The 23,197-nt window shown below is 43.5% G+C and overlaps 1 protein-coding gene across 2 annotated transcripts in view; it reads right to left on the reverse strand.

Moving 5' to 3' along the window:
* Positions 1-22,618, reverse strand: part of LOC123492135 (C-Jun-amino-terminal kinase-interacting protein 1-like) — a 121,164-nt gene extending 98,546 nt beyond the window's left edge. For both annotated transcript variants that reach the window (XM_045224121.1, XM_045224120.1), the window contains exon 1: positions 22,296-22,618. In XM_045224121.1, coding sequence (XP_045080056.1) covers positions 22,296-22,438 — 143 coding nt within the window. In that variant the 5' untranslated portion in view covers positions 22,439-22,618. The remainder of the gene's footprint in view (positions 1-22,295) is intronic.
* Positions 22,619-23,197: the final 579 nt, after the last annotated feature.

Here is a 23,197-nt window from a genome sequence, read left to right on the forward strand (position 1 = left end):
TTTCATTTACAAAAACTTAATGTCCCACACCCTTTAAAGCGCCTTCACGAAACTCAGTCCAAACTTTGCCACACACTTATTAACCTCCTCCAATAAATCTTTCCATGTGGTTGTGCTCTTCCTTGACTGTACTGAACTGTAATTTTACTTATGCCTCGTAATAATATCAACTGCGGTGTGTCACGTGCATCACTGCTCTCATCCAGGGCCAAGGAGAAATATGTGAAATCCTTTACCTTGCCTTTCAACTGTTGTTCCATATTCTCTGCGATGTCCTCAACACGCCGTGTCACCGTTCATCTTGACAGGGAAACATTTTCAAACAGCTCTTTCTTGTTGGGGCAAAGTATTGCTGCAGAGTCAATTAAACATTCTTTAATGAATTCGCCCTCAGCGAATGGCTTGATATGTTTAGCAATTTTGTGGGACTGTACATAGCTAGCTCTCGCAATTCCATTGTTTGCTGAATGCAGTTTTGTGAAAAGTCCTTGCTGCTTTTGCAACTGAGAAAGCAACTCTTTCGATGCAGTTGCCCTCTGCTAAGAAGACATATTCCAATATTTCTCTGCATGCTTCATCTGGAAGTGTCGGGACAAGTTGTATTCTTTCAAGACAGCGATGCTCTCTTTGCACACTAAGCACACAGCTTTCCCTGATACCTCAATAAATTAATATTTCGATGTCCACTCTTGCTGGCACACCCTACATTCATTGTCTGCTTTCCTTTTCTTTGAAAAACTAATTTTCTAGCTAGCTACTATTTGTAACTGTGACGTGTGTGTCAGCCTATCAGTCACTGTCTGTCCTCGTGCAGTTGTTATTTATACGTGCCTTAAAAATAAAATGTCCCACAAGCGGTGGGAGTTAATTCATTACACAAAGGCGAGTATTCATTGTGCTTTTAATTTGAATAACAATACTTTTTTTAAAAAACTTTACTATCGCAAATTCTTTATGTGATCGGAGCATGATTCCGCGGGCCGTATTGAATCAGGTCGCGGGCCGCATATGGCCCCCGGGCCAGCCTTTGCCTAGGCTACACCATGGTGCTATCGTACAGAGTGCTGTTGAGGCTACTGTAGACCTTCATTGCAAAACAGTGCGTTTTTATCAATTATTTGGTGACGTGAATATATTTAGTATAGATTTATCTAAGAAGCATAGCTTTTGTAATGTTTCACTATAAAAAATAATAATAATCAAATTCACTGAGGATGGTCCTCCCCTTACTCCTCTGAGGAGCCTCCACTGATGTACATATAACTAGGAATAAAGTGACAGATAATAAACAGTAGCAGCAGCATATGTGATGAGTCAAAAAGGTCAGTGCAAAATGGGTCAATGCAGATAGTTAAACAGTTAACCAAATAGCTCCCTGGACTAACTATTTAGCAGTCTTATGGCTTGGGGGTAGAAGCTGTTCAGGAGCCTTTTGGTTCTGCTCCGGTACCGCTTGCTGTGCAGTAGCAGAGAGAACAGTTTGACTTGGGTGGCTGGAGTCTTTGACAATATTGAGGGCCTTCCTCTGACACCGCCTGGTATAGAGGTCCTAGATGGCAGGGAACTCAGCCCCAGTTATGTACTGAGCCGTACGCACTACCCTCTGCCGAGCAGTTGCCATACCAAGTGGTGATGCAGCCAGTCAAAATGCTCTCAATGGTGCAGCTGTATAATTCAGGATCTGAGGGGCCATGCTTCATCTTTTCAGCCTCCTGAGGGGGAAGAGGCATTCTCGTGCCCTCTTCACAACTGTGTTGGTGTATTTAGACCATGATGGCATGTTATGAAGCTTATAAACAAGAGGCAAAGAGGACCACATCCTGGAACCCAAGCCAGTAGCACACTTGTTAACTCCTTCCCTGTGTGTGTGTGTGTGTGTGTGTGTGTGTGTGTGTGTGTGTGTGTGTGTGTGAGAGAATGGATGACAGGGTGTGTGAATGTGTGTGAATCAGTGAATGAATTGTTTCTGCACTTCAATGTGCCATCATTAGGCAGTTTTACAGATTCATAAACTTGGTCAAGTTGTCAGGTTTACCTTTAATTTCCTACTTCAAAACATTTTTTTTATAACAATTATCAGATTATCTTGAACCATCATCATAGCATGGCCTGTGCATTGTTACACAATTAAACCCTCACATTATTATTGTCAAGTTAATCATTTTTACTGATAAAAGTCTTTACAGTATGAGTAGAATAACTTTGCCTGTAAAAAAGGCTGTCCTGCTCACCTAACTTCCCCTCACAGTCCCTTCAGTTTCCCTTAAGTCCCGATAGTTTGCCTGCTAAATTATCCCTCACCCATCATAGCCCTGCCATTCCCAAACAATCAGAGCGCATGGAAATGCGCATCTGGACACGTTTCTGAGGACTTTCTATTGTCAACAGTAACATGAATGTTGTGCGTTCATCAAAATGTAAGTTGCAGGGGGGTTTTATATGCTGTGTAATAATATAACCACAACAATAAGATTCCAAGTCATTCGGATTACCACAATCATATAAACATCCTCAAATAGGAGCAGCTGCATCTGTGGTGGTGACTGTCATGTTCTAACCGGACAGCACTATAGAGGGCAGAACCAAACTCATCAGTTTACAGCTGGTGGGGGCATTCACAGCCGACCGCTCAGGGCATACCAGCCAACAGTTTTTCCCTTGGTCCTTCAATACAGAGAGGGATTTAACCTTTTATTTAACTAGGCAAGTCAGTTAAGGACAAATTCTTATTTACAATGACGACCTACCCCGGCCAAACCCGGACAACGCTGGGCCAATTGTGCGCCGTCATATGGGACTCCCAATCACGGCCAGGTTGTGATACAGCCTGGAATCAAACCAGGGTATGTAGTGACGCCTCTAGCACTGAGATGCAGTGCCTTAGACCGCTGCGCCACTCGGGATCCCACTCGGAATTGAACTGACAGTAATCACAGAATGTATTGACTAGGAAACATTAATAAATGTAGCCAAGGATGCACAACAAATTACTTGGCTAGCTAGCAAGCCTAAATGGAGCAAAATCAGCTAGCTGAATTTCAACAAAAAAATAATGTTACAATTTCCTACCTCCACACCAAATCGGGAAATTGTGATATGTCCTACCAAAGCATCAATTGCCCTGTTTAGTCCCTGAAAGAAAGCAGGTTGAAAAATATGATTTGCAACATCTCATTAGCTTGCTAGCCAGATCACAAATTCAGGATTTTTTTTTAAACTGAGCGATTCTTCCTAATTGACACATTCCTGAATTAACTAGTAAGTTTAAACAGCTGACGAGATCACATTCTAGCTATTGGTAGTGTCACACCCTGATCTGTTTCACCTGTCTTTGTGATTGTCTCCACCCCCCTCCAGGTGTCGCCCATCTTCCCCCTTATCCCCATTGTATTTATACCTGTGTCCTCTGTTTCTCTGTTGCCAGTACGTTTTGTTTCGTCAAGCCTACCAGTGTTTTCCTGCTTGCGCCTGTCTTTCTCAAGTTCCTGTTCTCTAGTTTTCCCGGTTTTGACTATTCTGCCTGCCCTGACCCTGAGCCTGCCCGCCGTTCTATACCTTTTGGACTTTGATCTGGATTACTGACCTCTGCCTGCCCTTGACCTGTCGTTTGCCTGCCCCCTGTTTTTGTAATACACTTTTGTTTCTTCAACACTGTCTGCATCTGGATCTTCTCCTGAAATGTGATAGTACGAACTGGCCATGACTGACCCAGCAGACTCGGACCAGCTCCGCAACGCCATCTCCTCCCAAGGAGCCACCATCGGAAGGCACGAGGAGTTGCTTCGTGGTCTCATGGAAGGGTTCCAGACCTTGGCCGAACGCCATGACCGAGCATTTAACACATTGCTGGAGCAATTCAATGGGTTGTCTGTTAGGCAGCCTACCACGACGGTAATCTCTCAGCCCCTCAGTAACCCGGCTATTAGCAGCATGGCCATCCCGATTTCCAGACAACCCTGCTTACCTCCCCCGGAATGCTTCGCTGGAGAGTCGGGAACCTGTCGGGCATATATTGCTCAGTGTTCGCTCATCATTGAGCTGCAGCCCTCCTCCTTCCCCTCGGACCGCTCTAAGACAGCGTACCTCATCACGCTGATGTCCGGGAGGGCTCTCACCTGGGCTATGGCAGTGTGGGAACAACAGTATTTTTATTTGGGGGGGGGATGGATCAGCTTAATATTGCAGATAGATTGTATCTTCTAGCAATGTAATTGTCTGCATCACTTCCAATCCCCCATTTTTTAAATATATATACTCCCCTTTATTACTTTTCAACCCCGCCATCCTTTCCCTACTTGGAGTGTGTTTGAATTAGTGAACAACAATGCCCAGGCCTCTACTTCCGGTCTATACTTACTATCTACACCTTATGGACACAGTTAATTTTACAATAATTCTATTATATATATATATATTTTTTTTGCTCCTGAACTTCTTCTACTCTCAACCTCTCCGATCATTTTCATGATGTACATCCGGTTTGCTTCTATATGCCATATCTTTCTAACTGTGCTCTTTCCCAAAAGCTCCCAACATACAACCTATATACTTATTATGGACACAGTATGCTTACATTATTAGCTATCTTTGTTATTATTTGTTATTAGTCCCATCCTTCAACTCTATTCAATACCTCCCAACTATCTCTTAACACCATCCATATAGGATTTCTATTTGCCATATATATTTCAACCGTACTGTGATGTTTTACAAAAGTTCTGAACCTTTCTATTCTCGTTGCTTCTACAGATTGTGAATTAAAAATAAACATTTTTGCTAAAAGTATTATTATATTATTGATTGATTGACTATGACTTTTCAGATCACCCAGTAATGCTATCTGCAAGGTTAGCTCCAGGTAAATATTGCAATCCTTTAGCCATTCCTGGACCTGTGTCCAAAAACAAGCTACAAATGGACAGAACCAAAACAAATGATCTAATGATTCTGTCTCTTCACAGCAAAATCTGCAGAGCTGGGAAGATTGTATCCCCCATATAAATAACATTATATTGGTAGCAAGAATTTTATGTAATAATTTAAATTGAAAGATTCTAATTTTTGAATCCGGTGTCGTTTTGCGTGTCAGTTCATAAACACTATGCCATGGGATCGGTACGTCAAAAATCTCTTCCCAACTATTTTGCAATCTATATGGGACGGCTGTCAATCCTTTGGTCCTTAAGTGAAACTGATATACTTTTTTATTCATCACAGTTTTCCTTAACCAATTATGTTCTTTAATGCAAGGCCGACAGACAAGTACCTTACTTTCTCCCCCTTCCACTTTCCTCTTCCACTTTTGCGGTAAGGCTGCAATTATTTGGTTATAATTTTGGGTAGAGCAGACATTTCCATATGTTTTTGTTAGCTGCATGTGCGACAACTCCACCAGTCCTACCGATGATATTGTTTACGAAGATTATACCTTTTTTAAACATTCTGTCAAAAAATAAAGGTTTTTTGTCAATTAGTATATTTGAATTTAATCACAATATTTGTTGCATTATTTGTTCTGTCGTTTCTGGAGGATTAAATTGAAATTGCAACCAACTTTCTATGGCTTGTTTTAGAAATAGTGATATTTGGGAGATTATTTCCTTTTCAAATAACTGCAAATGAGTTGTTGTAATCTGAATAAAGGGAAAAAGGCCTTTCTTGAACATTAGTAAGATTGTCTCACCCAATTTGCTTGAGAACCAGTTCGGATTTAAGTATAACTTTTGTATGACTGAAGCTTTTAGTGATAGGTCTAATGCTTTAATATTTAATCATTTCTGTCCTCCGAATCCATATTCATTATATAAATATGCCCTTTTAATTTTGTCTGGTTTGCCGTTCCAAATAAAATTGAATATTTTTGTCTCATAGAATTTAAAAAACTGTTCGCTAGGTGTAGGCAAGACCATAAGCAAATAGGTAAACTGGGATAATACTATAGAGTTAATCAGGGTGATTTTTCCACAAATTGACAGGTATTTTCCTTTCCATGGTAGTAAAATCGTATCTATTTTTGCTAACTTTCTATTAACATTTATTGAAGTGAGATCATTTATTTCCTTTGGGATATGTATTCCGAGTATATCCACATCACCATCAGACCATTTTATTGGTAAACTACATGGTAATGTAAAAATTTTATTTTTTAGTGATCCAATGCGTAATATAGTACATTTGTCACAATTTGGTTGTAATCCAGAGAGGTTAGAAAATGTATCTAGCTCCTCTATGAGGCTGTGAAGGGATTCTAGTTGTGGATTTAAAAGAAAACATGAATCATCAGCGTACAATGACACCTTTGTTTTTAAGCCCTGGATTTCTAATCCTCTGATATTATTATTGGATCTGATTTTAATAGCTAACATCTCGATGGCCACAATAAATAGATATGCCGATAGTGGACAACCTTGTTTCACTCCTCTTGACAGTTTAAAACTTTCTGAGAAATAGCCATTATTTACTATTTTACACCTAGGGTTACTATACATGTTTTTGACCCATTTTATAAGGAGTGGTTAAAACATGCTAATAACGGTCCTCTTAGTATATCAAAAAAGGTTTGGTATACGTCGACTGGTATGCCATCCAACCCTGGAGTTTTCCCAGACGTAAAGTCTTTAATTGCATCCAGAAGTTCCTCCTCTGTAATTTCACCTTCACATGAGTCTTTCTGCGTGGCTGTTAATTTGACATTATCAAAAGAAAAACAATCTCTACAATTAGCTTCAGTTAGAGGAGATGGAGGCAACTGAAAAGAAAACATATGCTTAAAGTACTTTGTTTCTTCCTTCAAAATATCATTTGGTGAATTATGGGTGACTCAGTCAATTGTAACCAGTTTCATTAAGTTATTTTTGGTAGCATTCCTATATTGAAGATAAAAAAATAAGTTTGTGCATTTTTCCCCATATTCCATCCAGTTTGCTTTATTTTTATAATATATTACACTTGATCTTTCTTGAATAAGTTTCTCAATTTCTTTTTGTTTTTCCTCTAATTTATTCTGAGCCTCTATGTTACAGTTTTTATTGCCATCTATCTGTTCTGTTAGACTTTCTATTTCCTTTCTTATAAACTCTTTTGACCTAAATTGCTTTTGTTTTCGAGATGAGTACTGAATTGCATGGCCTCTAAAGGCACATTGAAAGGTGTCCCATACAATAAGGGGATTCGCTGTACCTATGTTATGTTGGAAAAAGTCAGTTATAAATTCCTTTGTTCTAATTATAAATAAATTATCATCCAATAGGCTTTGATTAAATTTCCAATATCCTCGCCCACGTGGAAATTCAGTAAGAGTAATGTATATGCCTATTATATGATGGTCCGACCACATTCTGTCCCCTATCAACACTTTTTTAATCTTTTGGTGCCAACGAGAATGAGATAAGAAAGAAGTCAAGACGACTAGCTTGATTCATGTATATCTCACTAGATCAGTATATTTAAGCCTCCATATATCTACTAGTTCTAATGTATCCATGACATTCACAATTTCCTTAAGAGCGTGTGGGTGATTGTTTGTGGTGTGATTTCCTTTACGGTCCATTGAGCTATTTAAAACAGTATTAATGAGGTTAATGAGCCATATCTGTTTATAGTCCAATAACATATTTAAAATAATCCATCTACCTTGCGTATCTATTTGGACAATTTGCACATTCGGATCGAAATTACTATTAATTAATATCATCACCCCTTTTGAATTTCTTTGCCCATGGGAGAAGTATATTTCCCCCCCCCCATTCTTTTTTCCACGCTACTTCATCTCGAATTGTTGAATGAGTTTCCTGTATACAATAGATATTATATTCCTTCTCTTTGAGCCATGTAAATATTGTTCTTCTTTTGTTATTATCAGCTAAGCCATTACAATTATAACTGGCTATACTTATTTCACCATACACCATAATGAGATACAAGTTTCAAGTCTATTTATCATTATATATATGTTTGTAAATTTACCAATAAAAAATACTGTAATGATTGAGTGTCCATATAGCTGTACCGTGATATTTGCATTGCTACGGAGTAACCCTTCAATTGTTCTCCACTAATTCCCCCGCTAAAGCCCCCCCCCCATCCCAAGTTGAGCCGTCATCCCAGTGATCAGCATCCCACCCACGTCCCTCCGGATCCCTAAGGCCCTGAGAGGCCAGGACCCATCCATCGAAAACAGCACACAGTGCCACCCACAAAACAGAAGCAGATTAACCGTCAAAAGCATTTCCAATGCTTTCACCTCATATATATATATATATAACTATTTTAAAAAAATTATGCATATCCTAATTTCCATCATTATCAATTAATATGCGTAATAATGTCGGCAGTTCACGCGTAGGATTCTAACATATAACCCGGATTGCCATTGTATTACATTGAATTCATTGACAAGCAATTATTATCCCAGCAAATAATTCCCGTGGTCCATCCCATTACACCCCCCGAAACATCCCCACCCCCCACAACAGATGCCAGACAAGCACACACGCACAGACTCACATACTCCAACACACAACCCCCCTCCTCCACAATAAAATCAGATACTCAATGGCTGTTATATCCCAGAGCCCAACTCGAGAAATAACCTGATTTACGAGTGCACATACAGTTAAAGCTGATGGAGAAAGCACGCAGATTGAGCAGAAATTGATAACAATGTGAGATTCGATTAATCTACTTAATCTATGTCAAGTCCTAGGTGATGGAGATCAGATCCACCCTCTTCACCTGAGACACAAAACACTCTGATCCCCTGTTGTAACCATTTTCCCAAGCATCTCTGTGCGGTCAGACCTTTGATTATTTTGTGCCACCTGGGCCACAATGATAAACCCCCTCTCTGATTGTCCGAGTGTGACCCCCTCCCCATGGGTTACTGCAGCCAGTGTTGCCAGCACTGCCACTACCTGGGTGGGCGTACCCCACCGGAATCCCTACCGGCTAGGTAAAAGGTCATCAAGGTTCTCATTAGCAGCTTTGAGAATTTCCTTGTATATTATGCTCTCCCATCAGGGGGCTCTGGCTTTGTAGGACCAACCCTGCCAGGCAGGCTCAGAATCTTGAGGGGGCCGTGCTGCTCAAGTAGGTCTCTGACTGCATTTATTTCTCTCTTTAGGCTGCATACTCACAGCAGGTCCATAAAAGAGATGTGAACTTCTCTTTGGTGTATGGGTCGCTCAGGTGGGTGTCCAGGTTATAGGGTTAGGGATATTTTATACTATATTTTAAAATGTATATCCCTCATCTACACAAAATTGAAAGCTCTCTCTCACTACCCCTGCTCATAGACCGCCGGTCGGCTCTGCGATATGCAACCATTTCCCTTCTCACTCACTTAACGCTGCACCTTTTCAAACACAAAAATGCACACCACATGGTTGACTGCGGAAGAAATGGGCCGAGCGTGCAAACGCACCCGCATCCACATCTGCCGCAGGAGTTTGTGCAGGGGGTAAAGGAGGCTTTCGATGCGCCATTGTCTGGGAGAGAGGCTGCCTGGGAGTTACTCCAGCGTCGGCAAGAATCCCGCAGTGTGGCAGACTATGCAGTATATTTCTGCATGTTGGCAGCTGAGTGTGCCTGGAACCCGGAAGCGATGTTCGACACGTTCCTGCACGGAGTATCGGAGGAAGTAAAGGACGAGCTTGCAGCCAGGGAACTACCAACGGATCTCGACTCGCTCATCGCCTTGACCATTCGGATCAATGGGCGACTACAAGAACAAAGGAAGGAGAGGAATAATTCCACCTCACCTCCGAGGCATCCCGGAAGTCCCTGGCGGTTCCGTTGCCGAGAGAACCCAAGGCTACCCGAGTTCCCCCGAGAGTCTCCGAAGTCTGCCGATTTACCTCTTCCCGAGCCGATGCAGCTAGGCAGAGCTAGGCTGTCTCAAGCCGAACGGCAAAACAGGCGTCACACGAAGAGTTGCCTGTATTGCGAGACTACTGGTCATTTTGTGTCCACCTGTCCACTAAAAGACCAGGCTCACCGGTAGGAGCGAGTGCTCTGGTGGGCCATATGGATAACTTCTCCTCTCCCCTTACTCGCACCCCCCTTTCATGCCATCTTGCTGTGGGGGAACCAGTTGAAATCTCTCCAGGTAATCATCGACTCTGGGGCTGATGAGAGCTTTATGGACGCTACCTTGGTGTCCGAGCTGGGCATCCCCACTCAGCCCCTCTCCATTCCCATGGACGTTAGAGTGCTGGATGGGCGCTCTATAGGCCGGGTCACCCACAATACCACCCCCATCAACCAACGAGTATCAGGGAACCACAGCGAGATGATCCAATTCCTGCTATTTAAGTCTCCTCAGGTTCCCATGGTATTGGGTTTCTCTTGGCTCCAGCAACACAACCCATTTATTGACTGGTCTATTGGTGCCATCATGAGCTGAAGCCCGTTCTGCCATGCTCATTGCCTGAAGTAAGTGCAGCCTGCCCCGGGATGTCTTCCTGGGGGCTCTGAAGTTGCCGCGGACCTCTGCACCATTCCCGTGGAGTATCAGGACCTCTGGGTGGTGTTCAGGAAGGCCTGGGCCACGTCGCTTCCATCGCACCGACCCTATTACTGCGGAATCGACTTTCTCCCAGGCACCACTCCGCCCCGGGATGACTGTACTCGCTGTCAGATCTGGAGACCAAGGCTGAGACCTACATTGAGGACTCCCTAGCTGCCGGGTTCATCCATCCTTCTGCCTCCCCCGCTTGTGCAGGGTTCTTCTTTGTGGAGAAGGACAAAACAACTGCGCCCGTGCATCAACTACCGGGGCCTAAACGACATCACAGTGAAGAACCACTACCACTCATCTTCTCTGCATTCGAGCCGCTCAAGGGGGCCAACGTGTTCTCCACGCTGGACATACGGAATGCCTACCACCTGGTGCAGATACGGGAGGGGGTCAAGTGGAAGACTGCCTTCAACACGGCCTGCGGTCAATAAGAGTATCTGGTCATGCAATTTGGCCTTACCAATGCGCCAGCTGTGTTCCAGGCCCTGGTTAATGATGTTCTCCGCGACATGTTGAACCGGGTCATCTTTGTCTACCTCAACGACATCCTCGTCTTCTCCCACTCTGCCCAAGAACACGTGCTCCATGTCCGACAGGTCCTCCAACGCCTCATGGAGAACCAGCTTTTTGTGAAAGCGGAGAAATGCGAATTCCATCGCTCCACCATCCTCTTCCTGGATTACATCATCACTGCAGAGAGTGTACAGATGGATCCCAGGAAGGTGAGAGCGATGGTGGATTGGCCCCAGCCTACATCCAGAGTGCAGCTGCAACGTTTCCTTTTATCGCCGCTTTATCCAGGGTTACAGCACTCACCTCTCCCAAGGTTCTGTTCACATGGTCCGAAGATGCTCACGGGGCGTTCCGGTACCTCAAACATAGTTTCACCACTGCTCCCATCTTGGTTCATCCTGACCCATCCCGTCAGTTCGTGGTGGAGGCCGATGCTTTGGATGTCGAAGTGGGGGCGGTCCTGTCCCAGCGTTCTGCCCTAGACCTCAAGTACATCCCTGCGCCGCCTTCTCCCATCGCCTCAAACCACAGAAAGGAATTATGATGTGGGGATTCATGAGCTTCTCGCGGTGAAGATTGCGTTGGAGGAGTGGAGTCACTGGCTGGAGTGGGCGGAACATCCGTTCATTGTGTGGACAGACCACAAGAACTTGGAATATCTCAGCACTGCCAAGCGTCTCAATTCCAGGCAAGCTACAGTGAGGGAAAATAGTATTTGATCCCCTGCTGATTTTGTATGTTTGCCCACTGACAAAGACATGATCAGTCTATAATTTAAATGGGAGGTTTATTTGAACAGTGAGAGACAGAATAACAAAACAAAAATCCAGAAAAATGCATGTCAAAAATGTTATAAATTGATTTGCATTTTAATGAGGGAAATAAGAATTTGACCCCCTCTGCAAAACATGACTTAGTACTTGGTGGCAAAACCCTTGTTGACAATCACAGAGGTCAGACGTTTCTTGTAGTTGGCCACCAGGTTTACACACATCTCAGGAGGGATTTTGTCCCACTCCTCTTTGCAGATCTTCTCCAAGTCATTTAGGTTTCGAGGCTGACGTTTGGCTACGCTAACCTTCAGCTCCCTCCACAGATTTTCTATGGGATTAAGGTCTGGAGACTGGCTAGGCCACTCCAGGACCTTAATGTGCTTCTTCTTGAGCCACTCCTTTGTTGCCTTGGACGTGTGTTTTGGGTCATTGTCATGCTGGAATTCCCATCCATGACCCATTTTCAATGCCCTGGCTGAGGGAAGGAGGTTCTCACCCAAGATTTGAAGGTACATGGCCCCGTCCATCGTCCCTTTGATGCGGTGAAGTTGTCCTGGCCCCTTAGCAGAAAAACACCCCCAAAGCATAATGTTTCCACCTCCATGTTTGACGTGGGGATGGTGTTCTTGGGGTCATAGGCAGCAAACACGGCGAGTTGAGTTGATGCCAAAGAGCTCCATTTTGGTCTCATCTGACCACAACACTTTCACCCAGTTCTCCTCTGACTCATTCAGATGTTCATTGGCAAACTACAGATGGCCCTGTATATGTGCTTTCTTTAGCAGGGGGACCTTGCGGGCGCTGCAGGATTTCAGTCCTTCACGGCGTAGTGTGTTACCAATTGTTTTCTTGGTGACTATGGTCCCAGCTGCCTTGAGATCATTGATAAGATCCTCCCGTGTAGTTCTGGGCTGATTCCTCACCGTTCTCATGATCATTGCAACTCCACGAGGTGAGATCTTGCATGGAGCCTCAAGCCGAGGGAAATTGACAGTTCTTTTGTGTTTCTTCCATTTGCGAATAGTCGCACCAACTGTTGTCACCTTCTCACCAAGCTGCTTGGCGATGGTCTTGTAGCCCATTCCAGCCTTATGTAGGTCTACAATCTTGTCCCTGACATCCTTGGAGAGCTCTTTGGTCTTGGCCATGGTGGAGAGTTTGGAATCTGATTGATTGATTGCTTCTGTGGACAGGTGTCTTTTATACAGGAAACAACCTGAGATTAGGAGCACTCCCTTTAAGAGTGTGCTCCTAATCTCAGCTCGTTACCTGTAGAAAAGACACCTGGGAGCCAGAAATCTTTCTGATTGAGAGGGGGTCAAATACTTATTTCCCTCATTAAAATGCAAATCAATTCATAACATTTTTGACATACGTTTTTCTGGATTTTTTTTTTGTTATTCTGTCTCTCACTATTCAAATAAACCTACCATTACAATTATAGACTGATCATTTATTTGTCAGTGGGCAAACGTACAAAATCAGCAGGGGATCAAATACTTTTTTCCCCTCACTGTAGGTGGGTCCTGCTTTTCACCCGGTTCAACTTCTCCCTCTCATACCGACCGGGATCCAAGAATGTCAAGCCAGATGCGCTGTCACGCCGCTATAGCCCCGCGGCTACAACCCTGGAATCCGAGACAATCCTTCCCACCTCGTGCTTGGCGACGGCACTCAGTTGGGGAATATGGAAGCAGGTCTAGGAGGCGCAGCGTTGCCAGCCGAACCCCGGGCCCAGATAACCGGATGTTTGTTCCTGACGCTGTCCGCTCCTGGAGTCGGCCCACTCCTCCAGGCTAGCCTGCCACCTGGGCTCTGGACCCTGGCCTTTGTGCGACAATGCTTTTGGTGGCCTACCATGGTTCCTGACGTCTCTGCGTTCGTCGCCGCCTGCACGATCTGTGCGCAGAATAAGACTCCTCTGCAAGCTCCTGCTGATCTCCTCCAACCTCTGCCTGTTCCTCACCGTCCCTGGTCTCACATATACCTGGACTTTGTCATGGGTCTTCCCCCGTCTGATGGCAACACCACCATGCTGACAGTTGTGGACCGGTTTTCCAAAGCCGCCCACTTCATTCCTCTCCCCAAGCTACCCTCCGCCAAAGAGACGGCCCAGCTCATGTTGCAACACGTCTTCAGGATCCATGGACACCCAGTGGACACGGTCTCCGACCGGGGTCCTCAGTTCTCGTCCCGGTTCTGGAAGGCGTTCTGCACACTCATTGGGTCATTGGCCAGCCTGTCCTCCAGTTCCACCCTCAGTCCAACGACTCTGCGCTGCCTGGTCTCCGCCAACCCCACCACCTGGAGCCAGCAACTAGTGTGGGTCGAATACGCCCGCAGAACCCTTCCCTGCTCTGCCACGGGGTCTTTCGCCCTTTGAGTGTTCCCTGGGTTATCAACCCCCGCTCTTCCCGGAGCAAGAGGAAGAGGTCGGCATACCCTCAGCCCAGATGTTTGTCTGGAGGAGAGCGCAGTTGGCTCTTCTCTAGACCACCTTTAGGTATCGATGACAAGCGGACCGGACCCCAGCTCCCGGGTATCGTCTCGGGCAGAAGGTATGGCTGTCCACCCGAGATCTGCCCCTCTGGGTGGAGTTGCGCAAACTTTCCCCCCGGTTTATTGGCCCTTTCCCAATCTCCAAGATCATTAGCCCCTCTGCTGTTCGTCTTCTGTTGCCCCGTACCCTCCGTATACATCCCACTTTTCATGTGTCTAGGATCAAACCCATGTCTCACAGCCCTTTGTCTCCTGTTTCTAGTTTTGACCATTCTGCCTGCCATGAGCCTGAGACTGCCTGCCGTTCTGTACCTTTTGGACTCTGATCTGGATTACTGACCTCTGCCTGCCCTTGACCTGTTGTTTGTCTGCCCTGTTTTTGTAATAAACTTTTGTTACTTCAACACTGTCTGCATCTGGGTCTTCTCCTGAAACGTGATAGGTAGTGTCCAACTTTAGCTAGCTTGTCTAGTGGGCTGATGTCGAAAGCACACACTCGACGTTGCATGCCACAGTAGTCAAATTTAACATTCATATGAAATTTAACATTCATATGAAGGTGTTGTTACAAAAAGGACACAGCCATGATGTCATCACTCTGCGCGTCACGTGACACAAATATTATCCCAATGAATGGAGATAACCAACTCATCTGAAGCCTCATTTGTGGATTGTAATACATCGACAGGCAGGATTATTTTTTGTATTCTGTAAGCACCGAATACAGATCCACAAGCACTTTTTGAATGCGCAAATGCACATTCCACAGTTGTAAATGTTAGGATTTTCTTAACAGTTGCTCACAAATCATTCTACATTGGTTCAAATTGTAGTGATATTTGTGAGCTGTTGCGTGCTCATTGCCCTCACCAGGGTCTTGACCTGAATGTAGTTCGGCGTCGATGGCCACTGGCATGTTGGAGAAGTGTGCTCTTCACGGATGAATCCCGGTTTCAACTGTGCCAGGCAGATGGCAGACCGTGTGTATTGCATTGTGTAGGCGAGAGGTTTGCTGATATCAACATTGTGAACAGAGTGCCCCATGGTAATGGTGGGGTTATGGTATGGGCAGGCATAAGCTACGGACAATGAACACAATTGTATTTTATCGATGGCAATTTGATTGCACAGAGATACCGTGACGAGATCCTGAGGCCCATTGTCACCATTCATCCGCCACCATCACCTCATGTTTCAGCATGACAATGCACAGCCCCATGTCACAAGGATCTTCACACAATTACGGGAAACTGAAAATGTCCCAGTTCTTCAATGGCCTACATACTCACCAGACATGTCACCCATTGAGCATGTTTGGGATGCTCTGGATCGACATGTACAATATCCAGCAACCTCGCACAGCCATTGAAGAGGAGTGGGACAACATTCCACAGGCCACAATCAACAGCCTACTGACTGGTTCGGATCCACTCCCCTAGCTATTTTTAAGGTATCTCTGACCAACAGATATAGCGCATTCGGAAAGTGTTCAGACCCCTTTACCTTTTCCACTTTTTTTATGTTACAGCCTTATTCTAAAATTGAATAAATCGTTTTCCCCCCCTCAATCTACACACCATGACAAATAAAAACAAGTTTTTAGTAAAAAAAAAAAGAAAAAATAAATTTACATAAGTATTCAGACCCTTTACTCAGTACTTTGTTGAAACACCTTTGGCAGCAAATACAGCCTTCTTGGGTCTGACATTAGAAGCTTGGCACACCTCGATCCTGACTAGTCTCGTGGTGCTGCCACCACCATGCTTTAACGTAGGGATGGTGCCAGATTTCCTCCAGATGTGACGCTTGGCATTCAGGGCAAAGAGTTCAATCTCGGTTTCATCAGAACAGAGAATCTTGTTTCCTTCTGAAAGGTTCTAACATCTCCACAGAGGAACTCTGGAGCTCTGTCAGAGTGACCATCGGGTTCTTGGTCACCTCTCTGACCAAGGCCCTTCTCCCCTGATTGCTCAGTTTGGTGGTTCCAAACTTCTTCCATTTGAGAATGATGAAGGCTACTGTGTTCTTGGGGACCTTCAATGCTGCAGACATTTTTTGGTACCCTTCCCCAGATCGGTCCCTTGACACAATCGTGTCTCGTAGCTCTACTGACAATTCCTTCGACATGGCTTGGTTTTTGCTCTGACATGCACTGTCAACTGTGGAACTTTATATAATAATAATAATAATAATAATGCCATTTAGCAGACGCTTTTATCCAAACGACTTACAGTCATGTGTGCATGCATTATAGACAGGTGTGTGCCTTTCCAAATCATGTCCAATCAATTCAATTTACCACAGGTGGACTCCAATCAAGTTGTAGAAACATCAAGGATGATCAATGGAAACATGATGCACCGGAGCTCAATTTTGAGTCTCATAGCAATGGGTCTGAATACTTATGTAAATAAGCTATCCGTTTTTTTCTAAAAATCAAAAACCTGTTTTCTCTTTGTCATTATGGGGTATTGTGTGCAGATTGATGAGGCAAAAAATGCATTTAAATCGATTTTAGATTAAGACTGTGACGTAACGAAATGTGGAAAAAGTGAAGGGTCTGAGTTCTTTCCGAATGCACTGAACATCTGTTTTCCCAGTCATGTGAAATCCATAGATTAGGGCCTAATTCATTTATTTTAATTGACAGATTTCCTTATAATAACTAACTCAGTAAAATCTTTGAAATTGTTGCGTTCTATATTTTTGTTCAGTGTAAAAAATATAATTGAGTATTAACAAGTATATGGAGCAATATAAACTGTATTTGAATTTAATATGTTTTTATTTGTTATGCACAAATTGAATAATTTAATTGATCAATTGAACTTGTATTTCATGATTTTGAAACTGAATTGACTGAATATTGCACATTCAGTGAATTTTGTTGTTGAATTTGATTGAATATTCAATTTCAATATTTATACATTCAGATTCAATATGTTAGATATTGCATTCATTTTGTGAATTAAGCTTACAAAACTATAATTTCAACTTCAAAGTTTCAAATATTCAACTTCTCAGATGCAGTTTTCAAATTCATCTCTATAAATTCAGATATAAAACCATAGACTGCGTTGAGACAATGATTTATCAATGACCTAAGCCCAGCTCAGATAATCCCTACCATTGTGTCACTGAGTTGTTGTAATGCTGCAGAAAATGTACATTATCCCAGGGGCATTGGCAGTCAATGTAAGTAACCTAATTTATGTCCCTCTAATTCCCCTGAATGCCTCTGTTGATCCTACAGCTATTATATGCAGTAATCATGTGCCTATGAACCAGAGTTATACTGTTAATACTGAGGCGGTGTGCCATAGTAGGAAGTTCTAGGCTGACTATCTCTAAAACTCACTTAGATAATACCTTTGATGATACTGTGGTAGCAATACATGGTTATAATATCTACAGAAAATACAGAAATGCCAATGGGGCGGTGTTGTGGTCTATATTCAGAACCACATTCCTGTAAAGCTTAGAGAGGATCTCATGTTAAATACTATTTAAGTAATATGGCTACAGGTTAATCTGCCTCACCTAAAGCCCATTCTTGTGAGAAGCTTCTATAGACCACCAAGTGTTAACAGTCAGTATCTGGATAATATGTGTGAAACGCTTGATAATGTATGTGATATCAACACAGAGGTATATATTCTGGGTGACCTAAATATTGACTGGCTTTCATCAAGCTGGCCACTCCAGAAAAAAAGCTTCAAATGGTGCCTGCAACCTGGTTATGCGTCAACCTACCAGGGTATTTACAAACAGCCCAGGAATGAAATCATCCACATGTCCTGGTCACATCTTTAATGCTGCAGAAATCTGCTTTAAAGCAGTATCCAAATCCAATCGGATGGTGATCGCAATACAGTAGCCATATCTAGAAAAACCAAAGTTCCAAAGGCTGGGTCTAATATAGTGTGTAAGAGGTCATACAATAAGTTTTGTAGTGATTCCTATGTTGATGATGTAAATAATATTTGTTGGTCTGTGATGTGTAATGAGGAGCAATCAGATGCTGCATTTGACACATTTATTAAATTGCTTATTCCACTCACTAATAAGCATGCACCAATTAAGACAATGACTGTAAAAACTGTTAAATCCCCATGGATTCATGAGGAATAAAAAAAAAATTGTATGGTTGAGAGGGATGAGGCAAAATAAATGGCAAATAGGTCTGGCTGCACAACTGATTGGCAAACATACTGCAAATTGAGAAATAATGTGACTAAACTGAATATAACGGAACTATACTATGAAACAAAGATAAATGTATATAAAGAATGATAGTAAAACGCTTTGGAGTATCTTAAATGAAATTTTGGACAAAAGGCAAACTCAGCTCCATCATTCATTGAATCAGATCGCTCATTCGTCACAAAAAAACAGTGATTTTGGCAACTACTTGAATAATTTTTTCATGGCAAGATTGGCACATTTAGGCATGACATTCCACCAACAAATGCCGACCCTACACATCCAAGTACACTGTAACTGACCAAATTATAAAAGACAAGCATTGCAATTTTGAATTCCGTAAAGTGAGTGTGGAAGAGGTGAAAAAAGTAATGTTGTCTATCAACAATGACAAGCCCCCTGGGTCTGACAACTTGGATGGAAAATTACTGAGGATATTGCCACTCCTATTTGCCATATCTTTAATTTAAGTCTACAAGAAAGTGTGTGCCCTCAGGCCAGGAGGAAAGCAAAAGTCATTCTACTACCCAAGAACAGTAAAGCCCCCTTTACTGGCTCAAATAGCCAACCAATCAGCCTGTTACCAACACTTAGTAAACTTTTGGAGAAAAAAAATGGTGTTTGACCATATACAATGCTATTTTACAGTAAATACATTTACATACTTTCAGCACGCTACAGGGAAAAGCATTCAACATGCACGGCACTTTGACAAATGACTGATGATTTGCTGAGAGAAATTAATGATACAAATATTGTGTGAGCTGTTTTGTTAGACTTCAGTGCGGCTTTGACATAGTCTGTTGCTGGAAAAACGTTTGCTATGGCTTTACACCCCCTGCTATATTGTGGATAAAGAGTTACCTGTCTAACAGATTTACAGAGGGTGTCCTTTAATGGAAGCCTCTCAAATGTAATACAGGTAGAAACAGACATTCCCCAGGCTAGCTGTCTAGGCCCCTTACTTTTTTCAATCTTTACTAATGACATGCTGCTGGCTTTGAGTAAAGCCAGTGTGTCTATGTATGCGGATGACTCAACACTATACACGTCAGCTACTACAGCGAGTGAAATCACTACAACACTTAAGAGCTGCAGTCAGTTTCAGAATGGGTATGCAATAAATAAATTAGTCCGAAATATTTCAAAAACTAAAAGCATTGTATTTGGGACAAATCATTCACTAAACCGCAACTAAATATTGTAATGAATCATTTGGAAATGGGGATCTTTAATAAATGCAAATGACAGGGCTATTCAACTATATTCTCTATGCGGGTCAAATAAAACAAAATGCCACACTCCCTTCTAATATGTCCTGTGCAGTCTGTGCAACATCATAGAGGGAGACAGAAGGCATATCCATGTTTCAGAGTGTCTTAGCTTTCAGAGATCAGGTTACAATAGCTTATAGGCCAGACATTTCAAACGCAAGAGCCAAATTCATAGGTAGAAAATAATTTCAGCATGCCACATTGGCTTCAGAAACCACTCATATCGCTAACTTCTGTTTACCCTAGACCAGAGCTATAATCATTAACTAGCTCTGGTCCAGGGCATTAGTGTGATGCGCACATACCTGTCTATGCACAAGCTCTGGTCCAGGGCGTTGCTCTGGTCCAGAGCGTTAGTGCACTGTGCACATACCCGTCTGCACACTAGCTCTGGTCCAGGGCGTAGCTAATAGCTAGATAGCTCTGGTATGCACTAACTAGCTCTGGTCCAGGATGTAGCTAGCTATGGTCTGCATTAGTTCTGTTCTAACTCTGGTCTGCACTAACTCTGGTGTAGCGCATAGCTAGCTAGCTCTAGTCCATGTGGTGCCAGGACAACAACCTCTCCCTCAATGTGAGCAAGACAAAGGAGCTGACCATGGACTACAGGAAAAGGCGGGCCAAACAGGCCCCCATTAACATCGACGGGGCTGTAGTGGAGCGGGTCGAGCGTCTCAAGTTCCTTGGTGTCCACATCAAACTATCAAAGTCCAAACACACCAAGACAGTCATGAAGAGGACACGACCACACCTTTTCTCCCTCAGGAGACTGAAAAGATTTGGCATGGGTCCCCAGATCCTCAAAACTTTCTACAGCTGCACCATCGAGAGCATCCTGACTGGTTGCATCACCGCTGGTATGGCAACTTCTCGGCATCTGACCATAAGGCACTTCAGAGGTTAGTGCGCATGACCCAGTACATTACTGGGGCCAAGCTTCCTGCCATCCAGGACCTATAGACTAGGTGGTGTCAGAGGAAAGCCCAAAAAATTGTCAAAGACTCCAGTCACCCAAGTCATAGACTGTTCTCTCTGCTACCGCACGGCAAGCTGTACCGGAGTGCCAAGTCTAGGACCAAAATGCTCCTTAACAGTTTCTACCCCCAAGCCATAAGACTGCTGAACATTTAATCAAATGGCCACCCGGACTATTTATATTGACCCCCCATTTGTTTTTACACTGCTGTTACCCGCTATCTATTATCTATGCATAGTCACTTTACCCCTACCTACATGTACAAAATTACCTCAACACACATGGACTCAGTACTGGTACCCCCTGTATATACCCTCGATATTGTTATTTTATTGGTTACTTTTTATAATTTTTTACTTTAGTTTATTTGGTAAATATTTTCTTAACTCTTTCTTGAACTGCATTGTTGGTTAAGGGCTTGTAAGTAAGCATTTCACGGTAAGGTCTACACCTGTTGTATTCAGCGCATGTGATAAGTAAAATATGATTTGATTTGAATTAAAAGAAAAACCCCAGCAATTTACCTTTCGGAGTAAAATCATACCAAACGTGGAGCAAACCAAACAGGGGAGACACAAGATAAAAAGCTTTGTTTCATACCGTAAAGCGGGAGCTCTTCCAACATCTCTCATGCCCACTAGAACACTGGGCCAGCCGCTCTTAAATAGCAGCTGTGCCAGAACAGGTGAACTAACGACTGCCTAACGAGGCGACAGGTGCAACACATCCTAACCAATGAGGATAATTCCAATCAGGGCCAGCCTCACCCAAACAGAACCAACTTCGAAATCGAAAATTTTATGGAACACGAAATTGAGCAAAACCCCAAAGCCTATAACACTCATAATAAACCATAACACAGTCAGAGGATCCGTGAATCTGCTTAGGGTGATTTATTGAATTACCCAATAAATGGCTGTGAATCTTCCTTCATTTGCTGATGAAATTATCCCACTTCTGGCTTCTCCATGTTAAGCAATAGACCCATGATTGAGTCATTAATACAGCCACATCTGCCTGACTCTCTCTCCCGCTAATTTATATCTTAATCCCAAATCAGGCATATTAATAGGCTGCACACAACATTACCGTTCATTCATCAACCTCTGCTGCTCACATTTGTTGTGCATCGTAAGGACAGTCCCATCTAATGGGTCACCTTTACATCCAACACCGTATGACAACAATCACAGAGTCAGCAAGTCAGTGCTTTCAACATACCAGCATCCTGGTGATATCATCATATCCTGTATTCTTCTTCTCCCAAGAGTTATATTACATGTGTCCTATATGATAAAAGCTGCTATATCTACCTCTAGTGCAACCTCCACTCTCTCACTCTCTTCTCTCGCTGCCTCTCTCCTATGCATCCTCTCTACTTCAAGGGCATCCCTGTCCTATGCTGCAACACTGAGAGAAGCATAGGGAGCGACAGATTTTCAGCACTTACATACACACACAAGGTCACCCAGCCCTCCACTAGGTTTCTGCCAGTGTGGTAAACACCTAGGATAGGAAAGAGAGATGCCGTGTTGCCCTACCATTTCTCCCACTGGTCTTCCATCCACCCTTCCTCTCTTTCCCCTCCGGAGTCCATGCTGCAAGTGCGGGCATCCACAGAGGAGAGGATAAGGAGAAAGGGGGGAGGAGGAGGGGTGCTCAGCTGGGTCGATAGGATAGGCATACGATTCAAAGCCCTTCTCTGGTTATCCCTCCTTCCTCCTGTCGCCCTAAACGTTCCTGAGCCCAGAATGGGAATATAAGAGTATCGTTGTTAGCAGCGGCATGAGCAGCCAGCGCAAAGTGCTATTAGATAACCGACTCCTCTCTTCTCCTCTCCCACTGAGAGCCTTTTTCTCGAGTCATCAGTGTTTACACTGTCCCGGATGCGCGAGGTGCACTGCTGCCCTGTGACACAAGCAGGAGTAGAAAGATAAATGATTGTAGGAGAGCTGGGCTTGGCTGGGCTGAGAACAGACCTCTCCAAAACACAGCCCTCCTCAATTATTCATGGAGCATATCGATCATGCTCGGGTTATTCTCATCTTCTCTCTCTCATTATCCCTCTCCCTTTCCTTTCTTCCTCCTCTCTCCCTTTTTCTCTGAACAAGATGGATGAGAGGAGACAGGAGGATCTGCTTCATCTCCAGAAGGGATGGTGTATACTTCATGCCTTCTACAGAACTCCCTCTCTCCCTCTCTGTGTGTGTGTGTGTGTGTGTGTTAGTCATATTCTATTGAACACAGAAGGCATACCAAGCACCATGTATATTGTTGAAATATGAAATGTTGTGTATATGTACCTGATCATTTATTTATTACATTTACATTTACGTCATTTATCAGACGCTCTTATCCAGAGCGACTTACATGAGCAATTAGGGTAAAGTGCCTTGCTCAAGGGCACATCGGCAGATTTTTCACCTAGTCAGCTCGGGGATTA

The sequence above is a fragment of the Coregonus clupeaformis genome, chromosome 13, assembly GCF_020615455.1.
Source record: "Coregonus clupeaformis isolate EN_2021a chromosome 13, ASM2061545v1, whole genome shotgun sequence".
Taxonomy (NCBI): domain Eukaryota; kingdom Metazoa; phylum Chordata; class Actinopteri; order Salmoniformes; family Salmonidae; genus Coregonus; species Coregonus clupeaformis.